The sequence below is a fragment of the Glycine max genome, chromosome 3 (assembly GCF_000004515.6).
Source record: "Glycine max cultivar Williams 82 chromosome 3, Glycine_max_v4.0, whole genome shotgun sequence".
NCBI lineage: Eukaryota > Viridiplantae > Streptophyta > Magnoliopsida > Fabales > Fabaceae > Glycine > Glycine max.
This window is the reverse complement of record NC_016090.4, coordinates 6,304,381-6,319,791: the sequence shown is the minus strand read 5'-3', so window position 1 is coordinate 6,319,791 and position 15,411 is coordinate 6,304,381. Positions and strand designations below refer to the sequence as shown.

Genomic DNA, 15,411 nt, shown 5'->3' with positions numbered 1-15,411 from the left:
CCCTTCAAAATATAACCGTGTAATCAATTACGAGAAACCTATAATCGATTACTAGTGAAGAATTTCAGAAAAAACTTTTTGAAAAGACACATCACTGCAAACCATTTTGAAAAGGCACAAAGGGCCTATATATGTGTGTGTCTGACTTCAAAAAGCAAGAGAGAGATATTTCAAGAAAACTTCATTGTCAAATGCTCTCTCAACAACTCTTGCGGAAACACTTACAAATTTATTGAAGACTTCATCTAGGAAATTCAATTGTAATATCTTTCTCTTAAAGAGAGAATTCTTCTTCTTCTTTTTCTTATTCAAAGAGATTGATTAAGGGATTGAGGGTCTCTTAAGTTGTAAGGATTCCTGAACACAAGGAAAGGGTTGCCCTGTGTGGTTCAGACTTTGTAAAAGGATTTTTACAAAGAGAGTAGAAAATCTCAAGTGGATTGATTGAGGACCGGACGTAGGCACAAGAAGTGGCCGAACCAGTATAAATCTTGTTTGCATTTCTCTCTTCCCTTATCTCATTTATTTTATTGCAATTAATTTTTTCTTGCATGTTTAAAGAACATTATTAAATTGATTGTTGTTTCTTCTTGTGCATTTTAAGTCTATCATTTAGAAGGGGATTAAAAGTTTGTTAGTGGAAAATTAATTCACCCCCTCTTATCCTTTTACATCTACTATCATTTCTATGATTTAAAAATAGTTTTTCAATATTATTTTTATAATTCAATTTTTAAGAATTAATAAAAAAAACTAAAACACATTCAAACTCCTCGTTAGAGAATAGGGATTGACACTAATTGTAGGGCTAGTGCCCCACAAACTACGGCGAACCCAAAAACAAGATATTATACATGTTTTCATGTTTTTTGGTTTGAAAACTAATGGATATTCAATAAATATATCCCTAGAGATTTTTTTTATTATAACTAAGGAATATTTGTACCGACACTCACGGTTTTGATTGACCAATAACCTTAAACTTGAAGGACGTACCTCACTCATAAAAAAAAAAAACCAAAAGAATTGTGGAGTTTTTATGTGGTAAGCTAAAAATGCTTAATTGTTAAGTTTTTATGTGATACGTTATTAAAAAAAATAAATACATCTTGTTGGTATAGCTAATACTAATTATTACTTTAAGTTATATGAAATTATATAGTCTCACAGATGTATCGATGTGATTCGTCTAAGGAGTTACATCTAATGTTTAATTTTTTTTTCCCTAAATTTTGACAAATTATTCTTAGTCTTTCAGATAATAAATTCATGCTTTATTACGATTTTTAGCACACAAAAATTAATTTTTATTTTAACTACTTGAATTTATATTTTAAAACTGTCTCAAAGTACTAAAAAATACTCACCACAAAGTATTAAAAATTATCATAAAGTGATCAATTTATTATGTTAGGGACAAAAAAATTATCAAAATTGAAAGACTAAAAAAATATTTTTAAATTTCAAGTACAGTTAACCGTCATAAATTTTCAATAAATTAAGATAATTGAGAGTTGAGACGCAGGTGGAAGAAAGTGAAACCATATATACCAACGAATGGTTGTAAATTTCCAAGAATTTAAATAGGGTTACGTAACATCAATTCCAAATTTAATGTTCTTTCAAGTTGTTGCCAATTATCAATTTCCCCATTCTCATACTTGGAAGATGCATAGTTTTCATACAGATATATCAAAACAGTAACATGCCTTTTTTATTTTAATTTTTGTACCGAGAAGGACCTCAGCCACTGTACTACAATACAAGTTTGGATTGTAATGAAATTAAAAAAAAAAAATATTTTTTATAAGAAATAAGTGATCCGAAGTAGTAATGACTTAATAACTTTTTAAATACTTTGGATTTTAATGAAATTAAAAAATTTTATATGCTGCTATTTTTTGGGTACCCCTATACAATGTGTTAATTTTGGAACTTTAAATTGCAGGTCTCGGCAGGTTATGGCTTTACACATGTAAGCTTTAGTTAAAAATCTGATCCCTCGTATGCCAAAACATCAGTTGGGTAAAATCATTCGAGAGGTAAGTAATTGCTTTACAGTGATATTTTCAATTTGGATCAAACATAAGGCGTAGAAGAATGAAATGGAAAAAGATCTAATAATAAGATAAAATTTCTTATTTGAGTACATACTAGTCGTTCTTTTTCAATAGCATATTGTGCTCCCTTTAATAATATTGTGACATTCTTTTGCAGATCAAAACAAGAACGAGCCAGATACAGTTTGTGATCAGATTCAATGGCATATTCTTCTTCCGGAGCTTCTCAAATAAAATATGTTGTTCTTCTTCTTTGTGATCTCATGCTTATCTCGGGATTGACGGGTGAAATATCAGATAATAGTCCTCAAATAAAGTATGATGTTTTTGTTAGCTTCAGGGGGAGGACATCCGTCACGGTTTTCTTGGTTATTTGACTGAGGCTTTTCATCAAAAGCAGATACATGCCTTCATAGATGATAAACTTGAGAAGGGAGATGAAATATGGCCATCACTTGTTGGAGCAATTCAAGGATCATTGATTTCCTTGACCATATTCTCTGGAAACTACTCCTCTTCGCGTTGGTGTCTAGAAGAACTTGTGAAAATAATTGAGTGCAGGGAGACATATGGACAAACTGTGATACCTGTTTTCTACCATGTAAATCCCACAGATGTACGACATCAAAAGGGGAGTTATGAAAAAGCTCTTGCTGAACATGAAAAGAAATATAATTTGACAACAGTGCAAAACTGGAGACATGCTTTGAAGAAAGCTGCTGATTTATCAGGAATAAAGTCTTTTGATTACAAGTAAGCTCCCCAACGCCCATAATCAGTGCTCTATTTTGTTTTTCTCTGTTTATGTTTACTTCCTCTCAAATATAAGGAAAAAAAATATCTGTAATTAAAAAAATTAGTTTATTATGTTAGAAAATAGCAGATTCACACACAAAAATGAGAGAATTCAAGTTTTGTTATTCAAATCAGCCCCTTTATAATGAAGGAGTCAAAAAGCTATTTATACAGTATATCCACTAAAACTAGCTATTTTAATCACATTCTAACACCCCCTTTGATTCAAAAGCTTACAAACAAACTACGTTCAGGTACTCTCTCAACTTCTTAAGCCTTTCAATCTTCAATGACTTAGTCATTATATCTGCCAATTGCACTTTTGTCCTACAATGCTTCAACTTGACTCTACCCTTGTTCACTTGATCCTTAAGGAAGTGAAACTTGGTGTCTATATGTTTGATTCTACCATGAGATATTGCATTCTTGGCTAAGGCTATAGCTGATTTACTGTCCACAAGCAATTCAATAGAATTACCAACAAACACCTTCAACTTACTAAGCAAGGAAGATAACCATAGTGCCTAACAAGCAGTTGAACATGCTGCAATGTATTTTGCTTCGCAAGTTGACAGTGCGACTACTATTTACTTCTTTGAGCTCCAGGATATAGGAGATCCAGACAATAGGAAGACTTGTCCCATAGTGCTTCTCCTATCAACCAAATTACCATACCAATCAGAATCAAAATAGGCTTCAAGGTGTAGACTCCCATCCTTCTTGATTTGATGGGGAAAAATGATTCCATATCCCAGAGTTCCCTTTAGATATCTCAAGATTCTATTAGCAGCTAACAAATGTGGTTCTCTAGGGTCATTCACAAGTCCAACATTGAAGGCAATTTCTAGTCTACTATGACAGATAAACCTCAGGCTACCAACAATCTGCCTAAACAAGGTCCCATCAACTGAAGCCTCATTCTCACTTCTTACAAGCTTCACATTTAATTCAGCTGGAGTTTCTGTAGGATTACACTCCATTGTATTAAACTTCTTTAGTACCTCTGAAATGTACTTCTTCTGGTGCATAAAGATTCCCTTTTCAGTATAAGCAAACTTTAATCCCAAAAAATATGATAGGATTCCCAAGTCTGTCATTTCAAATTCCTTCTTTAAGCTTTCCTTGAGTAACTCAATACTAGTTGAACTACTACTAGTAATCAATAGGTCATCCACATATAAGCAAATAAGAAAGATTTCAGTGGAACTTGCAGCCTTAACATAAACTCCATGCTCAACTGAACATTTCTGAAAACCAACACTGTGAAGGAAAGTATCAATCCTTTTGTTCCAAGCCCTAGGTGCTTGTTTCAAGCCATATAGAGCCTTCCTTAATTTCAGAAACTTATGTTCATTCCCTTTACTTATGAATCCAGGAGGTTGTGCAATGAACACTTCCTCATCAAGTGTTCCATTGAGGAAAGCTGATTTAACATCCAGCTGCCATAATTTTCAATTCTCAAACTCGCCAAAGCTACAATCAACCTCACAGTTTCCAATCTAGCTACAGGAGCAAACACCTCTGAGTAATCTATCCTTTTCTTCTGCATGAAACCTTTAGCTACCAGTCTAGCCTTATGCTTGGCAACTGATCTATCTGGTTTGAGTTTAACTTTAAAAACCCATTTGATATCAATAGGAATCTTGTTCTGAGGTAATTCTACCATTTCCGAGGTATGATTCTTCTCAATACTCTTCAATTCTTCTTCCATAGTCGATTTCCATACTTTGCTTATGATGGCTTCATCAAGACTAATAGGTTCCACATCAACCATAAGTGCCAGGTGTTGAACTAAATCACCATAATCTAAGATAGCATTATCAGGATAAACTTGATAATATAAAGTTTTGATGGAAAGTTTCTGTTTCTTGTAGGTTTGTTATTCACTACCTGAGATTCAACATTTGTTGTCTCTTGAGTGGTTTCTCCTACTGAGTTGTATTCTTCCCATTCAAACTGCAATTTTGGAATTATTTCAGTTATAGGTTGTGACTCACCCCATGAATTAGATTCATCAAAATAAACATCTCTACTAAAGAGAACTTGTTTTGTGTAACCTACAAAGATCATTGGTTCACTTTTGTCATCAAGCTTCTTTCTCCTTTGATCTAGAATATGTCTGTAGCATAATGAACCAAAGATTTTGAAATGCTTGACAGAAGGCTTGCTACCAGACCATGCTTCTTATGGGACTATTGAGTCAAGCCTTTTAGTAGGGCATCTGTTTAGAACATGAGCAACAGTCATGGTTACTTCACCCAAAAGCTATGAGGAAGATTCTTTTGCATGAGCATTTTTCTTACCATATTTAATATAGTCCTATTTCTTCTTTCTGCAATCCTATTGTGTTAGGGAGTGTAGGGAGTAGTTATTTCATGTATTATTCCATGTTCCTTGTAGAAGCTTTCCAGTTCACCAGCCATGAATTCTCCTCCTTCATCTGTTCTCAGAATCTTAATACACTTCCCAGACTGTTTTTCTACTAGAGCCTTGAATCCTTTAAAGGTGTTGACCACTTCACTCTTAGTCTTATTCAAATATAGCCACAATTTTCTACTAAGATCATCCACAAATGATACAAAATATTTATTTCCCCCCAATGATGGAACATCAAATGGCCCACAAACATTTGAGTAGACAACATGTAGAACATCACTGGCTTTGGACATAGTGTATAAACTAAAAGAGGTTCTGGCTTGCATGCTGATCAAGAGTTGTCACAAATTTTCTTTGGAGTCACAATTGAGGGAAGACCAGATACCATATCTTTTGATCTCAACGAGCTTAAATCTTTGAAATTTAAGTGGCCTAACCTTAGATGCCATAACCATGAGTCATCTGATAGTGTAGCAACAGAGAAGCATTGAGATTCAATGGTGTTTAGGCTTACCTTGAAGGTCCTGTTTCTGGCCAAAGGAGCTTTCAGTATCATTCTCTTTGTTGTGTCATAGATTTCCAAAAAACCACTAATCATATTCATTGAGAATCCTTTCTCCCAGAGCTGACCCATAATGATCAAGTTGCTCTTCATTCCAAGGACATAGAGCACATCTAAGATCACTACTTGTCTTCCATCTTCCCTTGTGACTAACACATTCCCAACACTTTCAACCCGAATGACTCTATTGTCTGCAAACCTTACTGTGCTCTTCCTTGCATCAAAATTAACAAGCCAATCACGATGTCCTGTCATGTGATTTGAGCACCCAGAATCTATGTACCAAATTTCATTGTTGTGGGATTCTGGATTGGTGATCATCATCAACATCAAAGGTTATTCTTCAGGGTTTTCTTCACTCTCTTCTTTGGCCATACCTGATGATCATTATGTGATTGACTCCCTCGATGATTTGTATGACTTGGTGCAGCTACACATTCTATGGAGAAATGTCCAATCCGATTACAATTAAAGCATTTAATTCTTTTTCTATCAACAACCTTTTTCTTTCCTCCTCGCCAATTACTAAAACTCCCTCTTCTATTGGAGCTTTCTTGTTGATCTTGATCAATCTTTCCTTGATCTTGGCTTTGAATGTTTCTTCCAAAGCCACCTCTGGAATTTCTCCTACGACCTTGACCTCAGAAATTTCCTTTGGGGTTGTGGCCTCCTCTTCTTGATGTATGAGCCTGTAGTTCTTGATGATCATCAGGCTTCTCTGAACCTCTTTCAAATAGTCTCTGCTCATGTGCCTCGAGAGAACCTTGACGTTCTTCTACCTTTAGTTCCTCGAGCTTCTTGGATTCTTCAATGGCTACGACAATGTGGCCGAATTTAGGATTGAGTGTTCTCAGAATCTTTTCTACAATTGATTGATGTGAAATTTTCTCACCTCAATTCTTCATAGCATTCGTGTGAGTGATGATTCTGTTAAAAAATTCAGCTATCTTTTCATTATTCTCCATTTACATCAATTCGTATTGACGCCTCATCGTCTGTAATCTCACCTTCTTCAATTGCTCTGCGCCTTCATTGCATTTCTCCAGGATCTTCCACGCTTCTTGTGAAGTTGCAGCGCCTGCAATCTTCTCAAAGTGTGCCTCATCAACACATTGATGAATGAGGAAGGTCGCCTTGCAATCTTTCTTCTTGTTTTTTTTTTTTGTGAAGCGCCTTTTGTGCATCTATGGAATCTTCAGTGAGCGTTGGATAACATTCTTCAACGATTTTCTACGACTTCTTGATAGCCCAAAATTGCCTTCATCTGCACACACCACCGATCCCAGTTCTTTCCATTGAGAACGAGAAGATTTGCTGAGAGATTCGCGCGCAATTGATCCCATCGTGTGTGTTGCAAGGATCCCACAATTCAAACCTTGACTCTTGATACCAGTTTGTTAGAAAATAGCAGATTCACACACAAAAATGAGAGAATTCAAGTTCTGTTGTTCAAATCAGCCCCTTTATAATGAAGGAGTCAAAAAGCTATTTCTAAAGTGTATCCACTAAAACTAGCTATTTTAATTACATTCTAACATATTATATTTATTTGTTATGTTCGTGGCTATAATTATCACAAGTTGCTTAATAGTGAAAAGCGTCAACCTTTAATTTTTTTTGCCAACATTTTTTTCTCATAAAATCACTTTAATTTAAAAACTTAAAATAAGAACTTCAAAAATAAAAGCTTAATCATATTTTTTTTATCGCTCAACTTTATATTTCTCGCAAATTTTACCTCGCCAAATAAATTTTGCGCGTTTTACCCCTTATATTTAAGAAACTTGCGAACTTTACCATATAGTTTCACTTTTTTTCTTTTTTTTTTTTTTTACTTTTTCCCAATTTTTTTTTTTAATTTTTGGCAAATTTTAGTCCTATGTTTTTATATTTATCAAATTCTACCATCAACTTTTACACACAAATAATTTGTTGGGATAAAATTTAGTAAAAGTAAAAAGTTGAGGATAAATAGTGTAATTAAGAAATAAAATAAAATAGATATTGTTTGATAGTTTTTATTTTTCTTTATTTTTAAATTTTAATGTTTCTTTTAAGCTAAAGTTGTTTCGTGAAAAAAATTAAAAAATAAATTTATCTAAAACTAAATGCCTCACTTAGTGGATGTTTATATTGATACAGATGAAAAATATAACGTAAAATTAATTTAATGATAGCAAAAGTACATAAAAATATTTAATGATACACATTTAAAAATTTCAACAATAATTTTTTTAATTGAAAAATATATTTATTTACAATTATTTTATTATTTATTGTATCAATTAAATAAATTTAAGTTTAAAATTACAAAAGTTAAAATATTTAAAACTTCTATATTATAGTTCAACAACATTTTAGAAGATATCAATGATTTATTTAAATAAATTTCAATAATGTCAATATAATTAAAATAATTCCAAAAAGTATTTCATAAACATATTGTTGTAATTGAGAATTTAAAATCTTAAAATATATTAAAAATTAATATAACTGAAAATCTCAATTAAATTTAAAGAACACAAATTTAAATATTTTAAAATACCAAAATTTTATTTAACTATACTATTTTCTCATTTTACTAACATCCTTTCCATGGAATGAATGAATTTAAAAAATTTAATTAATGAATTTAATTCTAGATATGATATATACATATTTAGCATATATAATATTAATTAAATAAGTTTAAGTAATAATTACAAAAAATTATTGTTTTTTAATAGTTTGGGAAGATAAAAAATGATTTATTTAAGAAATTTTGATAATGTCCATATCATTAAAATTCAATAAAAAAATTTAACAATAACTATTAAATAAATATATTGTTGTAATTAAAATTCGAAAACTTCACTACAAATTAAAATTTAAAAATTAAATTTAAAGAGATAAATATGTATAATATGAATACTTAATTTAACTATATGTATAGTTACTCATTTTACTAGCATTTTTTATTTCATGTAATTAAAATTTAAAAAAAATGTTTAAATATTTAAAATAAATAATTTAAAAATAAATTAAGCCCTCAAAATAAATTAGCATTATTTAAGATAAATTAAAATTGTTTTAATTATTTAATGAGAAAGCTAGTGAATCATTCAAAATGAAAAGCCAGTAGAAAACTCAAAAGAAAATATTCTGTTGGTCGAGTTGGGATTCTAAGATAGGATTCAACGAATAAGCTTCCTATAGCTATAGAAAAAAAAGCTCTCCCTATTTTTTTTTTTATTTTTATTTTTTGAAAAAGGTCGCTCTCCCTATTAACTTGATCAAAATTTGCTTTCTTGAAATAGTGTTTAGCTAAGTTTCTTTTTTAAGAAAAAAGATATGAAACTCAAAAAGTTAAACACTCTAAGAAAAGACTCAACCTATATTATCTAGATTGTTTTTGCCGGATATTACTTTCAAATATTAGTCAACCTGCAATTGGCTCACGCTAAGGTTTAGATTGCACAAACCAGGCTACAATTTAATAAATTACTACAAGAAAAATGACTTTTACCTACAGTCAAAATCTATCACTAGAAGTCCAAAATCCGTAGGTAGATGTATAAAGGACTTTGTCCTACAGACATTTTTTACGTCAACTTTGAGGGGGTATATAGTGACAACTAATAGTCTGTCACTATAGGCTTTACTACGGATATATTTTTACCTACAGTCAAATTTAACTATCACTATAGTTAACACCTACTATTTCAAATGTGTAGGTAAAAGATATTAATTTATACCTATAATCTCTAACGGTAGGTAAAAATCAATTTACTTGTACCTACGGTCTTCTATAGGTAAATGTCATATAATAATAATAAAACTAGTTCCTAATTACACTTTGTTGATCAGTCTTTCCTGTACCAGGTGGCCCCACAACCATAGTTAGACCAGGCTGAATGCCAGAGATGATTGCTTCAACCTGCTTGATAGGAACATTTCACACTATTATTAATATTTATCCAATACTCATAGATAGGAAATATAAATAAGAGGATAAAGACATAAAGTACATGTGGGGAAGTATATATGGGGGATTTTGATCACCTGCAGTTGAACTGCAGCTAGAGAGAAAGGAAGAACAGGAAGGCCTCAAAATTTTTTAAAATGTGTGAACCAAGTGCTTTTTTCCTTGCTCTCCTCAACTGCACCCACTGACAGAAAGTACAAAGAAAACAGAAAGCCAACGTGGCCAAAAAGAACTTTCCAATTTCTTTGCATATCAACAATGGAAATTTCTTTAAAACAACCATCAGCAAAACATCAACAAGTAATGGTAAACACAATCCTATTCGTTAACAAATTTAAGGGTAACATGAATCTACATTGTCACAAAATCATGGACTCCTTATTCTTGTCAAAACTTTTAAAATATATCATGGCACACTGATCATCCATTTCATATTACTGACGAGGCGACAGTACAAAGGGAAATAGGACATGACTTGTGATGCTAACTACACTACATACTTAATATGTACTGGATCAAGAAACACAAGCATTGTATTTTTGCATTCCACATGCATCAATTTAGCCATATGAATCAATTGGATTTTGGTCAAATACTCAGATTCAACTATTGTGAGGAAAGCAGGGGGGCAGAGAAAGATTAAAAGAAAAATCATTATGCATGAAAGTGACAGTATATGATTGAGATCAAGAGCTGAATTCACCTGGGTGGGAGTAAATCGAACTGAATTTTGTTTAGGCTGATCTTGAGGATAGGGGCCAGGATCTGGAGGAGTATATGTCTCAATAATTAGTGCTTCTTTCTGATAATTAGCATCAACCACATTGATTTCATTTGTTGCACCAGAATTAGATATTGCATGCCCAGTAAGAGCACCATTGTTTGGTTTGAGTGTTCGGGGAAGCTTGATCTTAAAAGGAGGCCTTGGATTCAAATTTCCTGAGCCATCAGGATTAACAAAAGACACCTGAAGAATACAGTGAGAGGAAAGTCACATCAATACCTTAGTTTCATACACTAATTCATAATGGAAGACATCAATCACAACCATGCAACAATAACTTCTATGAATTTGAAAATGAAATACTAACCTCATAATCCAAAAAACTTTCTTTTAAGTGACCAGCATCAACAAAAGTGTCTTTGAAATCTACTGTCTCCAATATATCAGGCATATTAGTCCACTGTGCAGCTGAAGGATCCCCATAACCAAGAAAAATGTTTTCCAACCACTTGGGAACAATACAGTATTCATTCATTAATCCCTTATTGATTCTAGGATGGCTTCAAAATTGTTTTCTTTTGGCTTCCTCCTCATCAACACATTAAATGTACCATAAACATCTTCTGCCCCTTTTTCGGCAATATTACTTACATCCATGTGGTATTGAGCTGTATCCAAAGCCACAGTTACTGTTCTCAGTTCCCCTTTGGTGGCTTTCACTCATCACGTTTTATCTTTCCAGAAAAATCATTCATAAGGTTTCCTTCCTCATACAATACATAGTAACAGAAAAATCATTCATAAGGTTTCCTTCCTCAAAATCATTCATAAGGAATCTTTAAAATCTAGCCAATTATATTATTCCAAGAATGTTAATGAATTAAAGAGTATGTTCATGAATTCTGTTGTCCATGTCACGACTATTCACTTATCATTGAATATTATATTAATTAAAGGATCTTGTGCAATGACTATATATGATAATAAAGTTATCTGACATCAAATAAATATTTTATCAAATACTGTTGTAATGAAAATAAATAATATGATTTTAAAAACTATATTTTGTTAAAATAAATAATATAACATGAAAAGAAATGATAAATAAAAATACATCTTAAAATATTGATAAAAGAACTGGGTTCAAACACAACCTCAAATAACATTTAAAAAACATTATAAGTTAGGGAAAAAAATATTTACCAAACATATCTAATTTAATTAAATAAATTATAGTCTAGTTTAAAAAATTGATTAAATAAATTAAAAGGTAAATTTTGTTTAAAACAAGCCACTTAACTTTCCTTCTTTGCAAGTAACTGCTATTGTATTTCATTCTATGAAAGCTTTACTGGTTACTAGTTCATTTCCTTTTTATTTGAAACTATTTAAGGGAAAGAATAGTTATAGCTAGTTAGTTAATATTGTAAAAATTGAAAGTAGAAAATAAATGTTGATTTTATATTGTTACCCGTTAAACTTCTTCCACTCTAAGACCTATGTAATTAAATTAAATTAAATAATAGCACTGGTGGAGTAAGGAAAAGTATGGGAGCTTGTGGAGGGACCAGAATAGAATGGGTATTACTATTACTACTGGATATAATAATAGTTTGAACGCGTTTTCCTTTAATAATATTCATTGCTGATTTAATTTAAATAAAAGTTTGAACGCGTCATCGTTGTTGTTTGGCTCATTCTATTCTATAAGTGAGTGGATCGCAGTTGGGTGACGTTGACAGACAGCACTGCCATCCTGATTCACCCTTCCACTAATAGCTTTGACGTGGTCCTATATATAACTTACCACATGGATGATTTTTCAGTTCAACCATAATTGCTAGGAAAGAATAAAAATTTCCCAATTTAAAATATGGAAGCAACATGGTCATCATTAATAACACTTGCAAAATAAAAATATGCATAAAACTAAAACATACAATACATAGTATTAAACAAAATAACTTAACCCTTAAATGAGAGAGATTGCAGATAGTCATAACAGAATACCTCCTCGTTGTCAATTGACTCAAGAGGTCAATTAGAAATTCCATAAACCTCTCACAGTACAGGACACAGGCATCATTAACTAGCCCCAAACCAGTAGCATCAATAAGTTCATCGTCCTCACCAGATAATTGTTTCAGGGGAAATACCTGTGAATCCAGGATCTAAAAAGAAAAGAAAGACAACAAAAACAAAAGAAGTTCAGCTAACTACTTTCAAGTAAAAATATTTTGTTGTAGGGGAAAACATTTATAGATTGTATTAAAGATTAAAACTTCTTAACAAATTAAGAACTCCAGAAATTCTTCTATGAGGTTTCTCACGAACATCACTTCAACTGTAGTTGAGGGATCTAAATTTGTTAAAAACATTGTTAGAAGAAGAAGAAGATTTTATTTCATTTGGCACACAAAATACAAAAGTATGATCCCCTATTTATATTAAAATAGAGTGACCACTCACATAATTTGCTTATTCAAGAATACTAAATGCTCACATAATTGCTTATTCAAGACTTTGTAACTTACAACCTTACAACTTTTATCTTCCACAATTTAAGGCTCATAAAACTTGTTATTATTATTTTTCTAATCAATATCTAACATCCTCCCTTAATTGGAAAATTCTTCTGCACACCAAGTCTTGCTCGCAATCCTCGAAAATCTTCAAATTTGAGAGGCTTGGTGAAAATATCCGCAACTTGATCTTGAGTTTTCACATGAGTCAATTCTACTTCTTTCTTTGTAATGCACTCTCTAATGAAATGATACCTTGTATCTATATGCTTACTTCGTTCATGGAACACCGAATTCTTTGCAAGCTCTTGTGCAGATCTATTATCAACATAGATCTTTGTGCTTTCCTTTTGCAGCAACTGAAGTTCCTCCAACAATCTTCTTAGCCAAATGGCATGACATGTGCAAGAAGTTGCAGCTACATACTCGGCTTCACAAGTAAAAAGTGTCACAATGCCTTGTTTCTTAGAACTCCATGTAAAAACACAATCACCCATAAAAAATACAAATCCGGTAGTACTTTTTCTATCATCAACATCTCCGGCAAAATCACTATCACAAAATCCCACAAGCTTATAGTTATTGGAGGGAGAATAAAACAATCCAAAATCAATTGTACCTTTCAAGTAACGAAGAATTCTTTTTGCGGCTTTTAGATGAGGAGAGGTAGGAGCCTTCGTAAAGCGACACACAACTCCCACCGCATATAGAATATCGGACCTTGTATTGGTTAGATACCTTAAACTCCCCACAAGACTCTTGAAGATCGTGGAGTCTACCTTCTGTCCTTCATCAAACTTTGATAACTTCAAGCCACCTTCCATAGGTGTGTTCACAGGATTGCAATCAAGCATATTAAATTTCTTCAACACTTCTTTTGTGTACCTTTCTTGTGAGACAAAGATACCATTCTCCGTTTGCTTCACTTCCATTCCCAAGTAATATGACATAAGTCCTATATTTGTCATATCAAATTCACGAGACATGGACTCCTTGAAGTCTTCAAACAAATTTGGGTTATTGCCGGTAAAGATAAGGTCATCCACATAAAGACAAATAAATAAGACATCATCATTATCAAAAGATAAGGTCATCCACATAAAGACAAATAAATAAGACATCATCATTATCAAAAGATAAGGTCTTCAAAAATATTTTTAAATTTCAAGTACAGTTCACCGTCATAAATTTTCAATAAATTAAGATAATTGAGAGTTGAGACGCACGTGGAAGAAAGTGAAACCATATATACCAACGAATGGTTGTAAATTTCCAAGAATTTAAATAGGGTTACGTAACATCAATTCCAAATTTAATGTTCTTTCAAGTTGTTGCCAATTATCAATTTCCCCATTCATACTTGGAAGATGCATAGTTTTCATACAGATATATCAAAACAGTAACATGCCTTTTTTATTTTAATTTTTGTACGAGAAGGACCTCAGCCACTGTACTACAATACAAGTTTGGATTGTAATGAAATTAAAAAAAAATATTTTTTATAAGAAATAAGTGATCCGAAGTAGTAATGACTTAATAACTTTTTAAATACTTTGGATTTAATGAAATTAAAAAATTTTATATGCTGCTATTTTTTGGGTACCCCTATACAATGTGTTAATTTTGGAACTTTAAATTGCAGGTCTCGGCAGGTTATGGCTTTACACATGTAAGCTTTAGTTAAAAATCTGATCCCTCGTATGCCAAAACATCAGTTGGGTAAAATCATTCGAGAGGTAAGTAATTGCTTTACAGTGATATTTTCAATTTGGATCAAACATAAGGCGTAGAAGAATGAAATGGAAAAAGATCTAATAATAAGATAAAATTTCTTATTTGAGTACATACTAGTCGTTCTTTTTCAATAGCATATTGTGCTCCCTTTAATAATATTGTGACATTCTTTTGCAGATCAAAACAAGAACGAGCCAGATACAGTTTGTGATCAGATTCAATGGCATATTCTTCTTCCGGAGCTTCTCAAATAAAATATGTTGTTCTTCTTCTTTGTGATCTCATGCTTATCTCGGGATTGACGGGTGAAATATCAGATAATAGTCCTCAAATAAAGTATGATGTTTTTGTTAGCTTCAGGGGGGAGGACATCCGTCACGGTTTTCTTGGTTATTTGACTGAGGCTTTTCATCAAAAGCAGATACATGCCTTCATAGATGATAAACTTGAGAAGGGAGATGAAATATGGCCATCACTTGTTGGAGCAATTCAAGGATCATTGATTTCCTTGACCATATTCTCTGGAAACTACTCCTCTTCGCGTTGGTGTCTAGAAGAACTTGTGAAAATAATTGAGTGCAGGGAGACATATGGACAAACTGTGATACCTGTTTTCTACCATGTAAATCCCACAGATGTACGACATCAAAAGGGGAGTTATGAAAAAGCTCTTC

General features: G+C 32.2%; 2 protein-coding genes across 2 annotated transcripts in view; one reads left to right on the top strand and one right to left on the bottom strand.

Moving 5' to 3' along the window:
* The first annotated feature begins 1,743 nt into the window (after positions 1-1,743).
* LOC106798041 (disease resistance protein RPV1) overlaps positions 1,744-15,411 on the top strand; it is a 22,877-nt gene continuing 9,209 nt past the window's right edge. Inside the window, 3 exon segments of the mRNA XM_041014467.1 lie at positions 1,744-2,042; positions 2,218-2,396; positions 2,399-2,813. Coding sequence (XP_040870401.1) covers positions 2,261-2,396; positions 2,399-2,813 — 551 coding nt within the window. The 5' untranslated portion in view covers positions 1,744-2,042; positions 2,218-2,260.
* Positions 9,493-11,205, bottom strand: LOC121174675 (RNA helicase aquarius). The gene is made up of 3 exons (XM_041014469.1): positions 10,849-11,205; positions 10,461-10,724; positions 9,493-9,709 (listed from the first exon to the last, which is right to left on the bottom strand). The coding sequence occupies exons 1-3, from the start codon at positions 11,014-11,016 to the stop codon at positions 9,611-9,613; spliced, it is 531 nt and encodes a 176-aa protein (XP_040870403.1). The 5' UTR covers positions 11,017-11,205; the 3' UTR covers positions 9,493-9,610.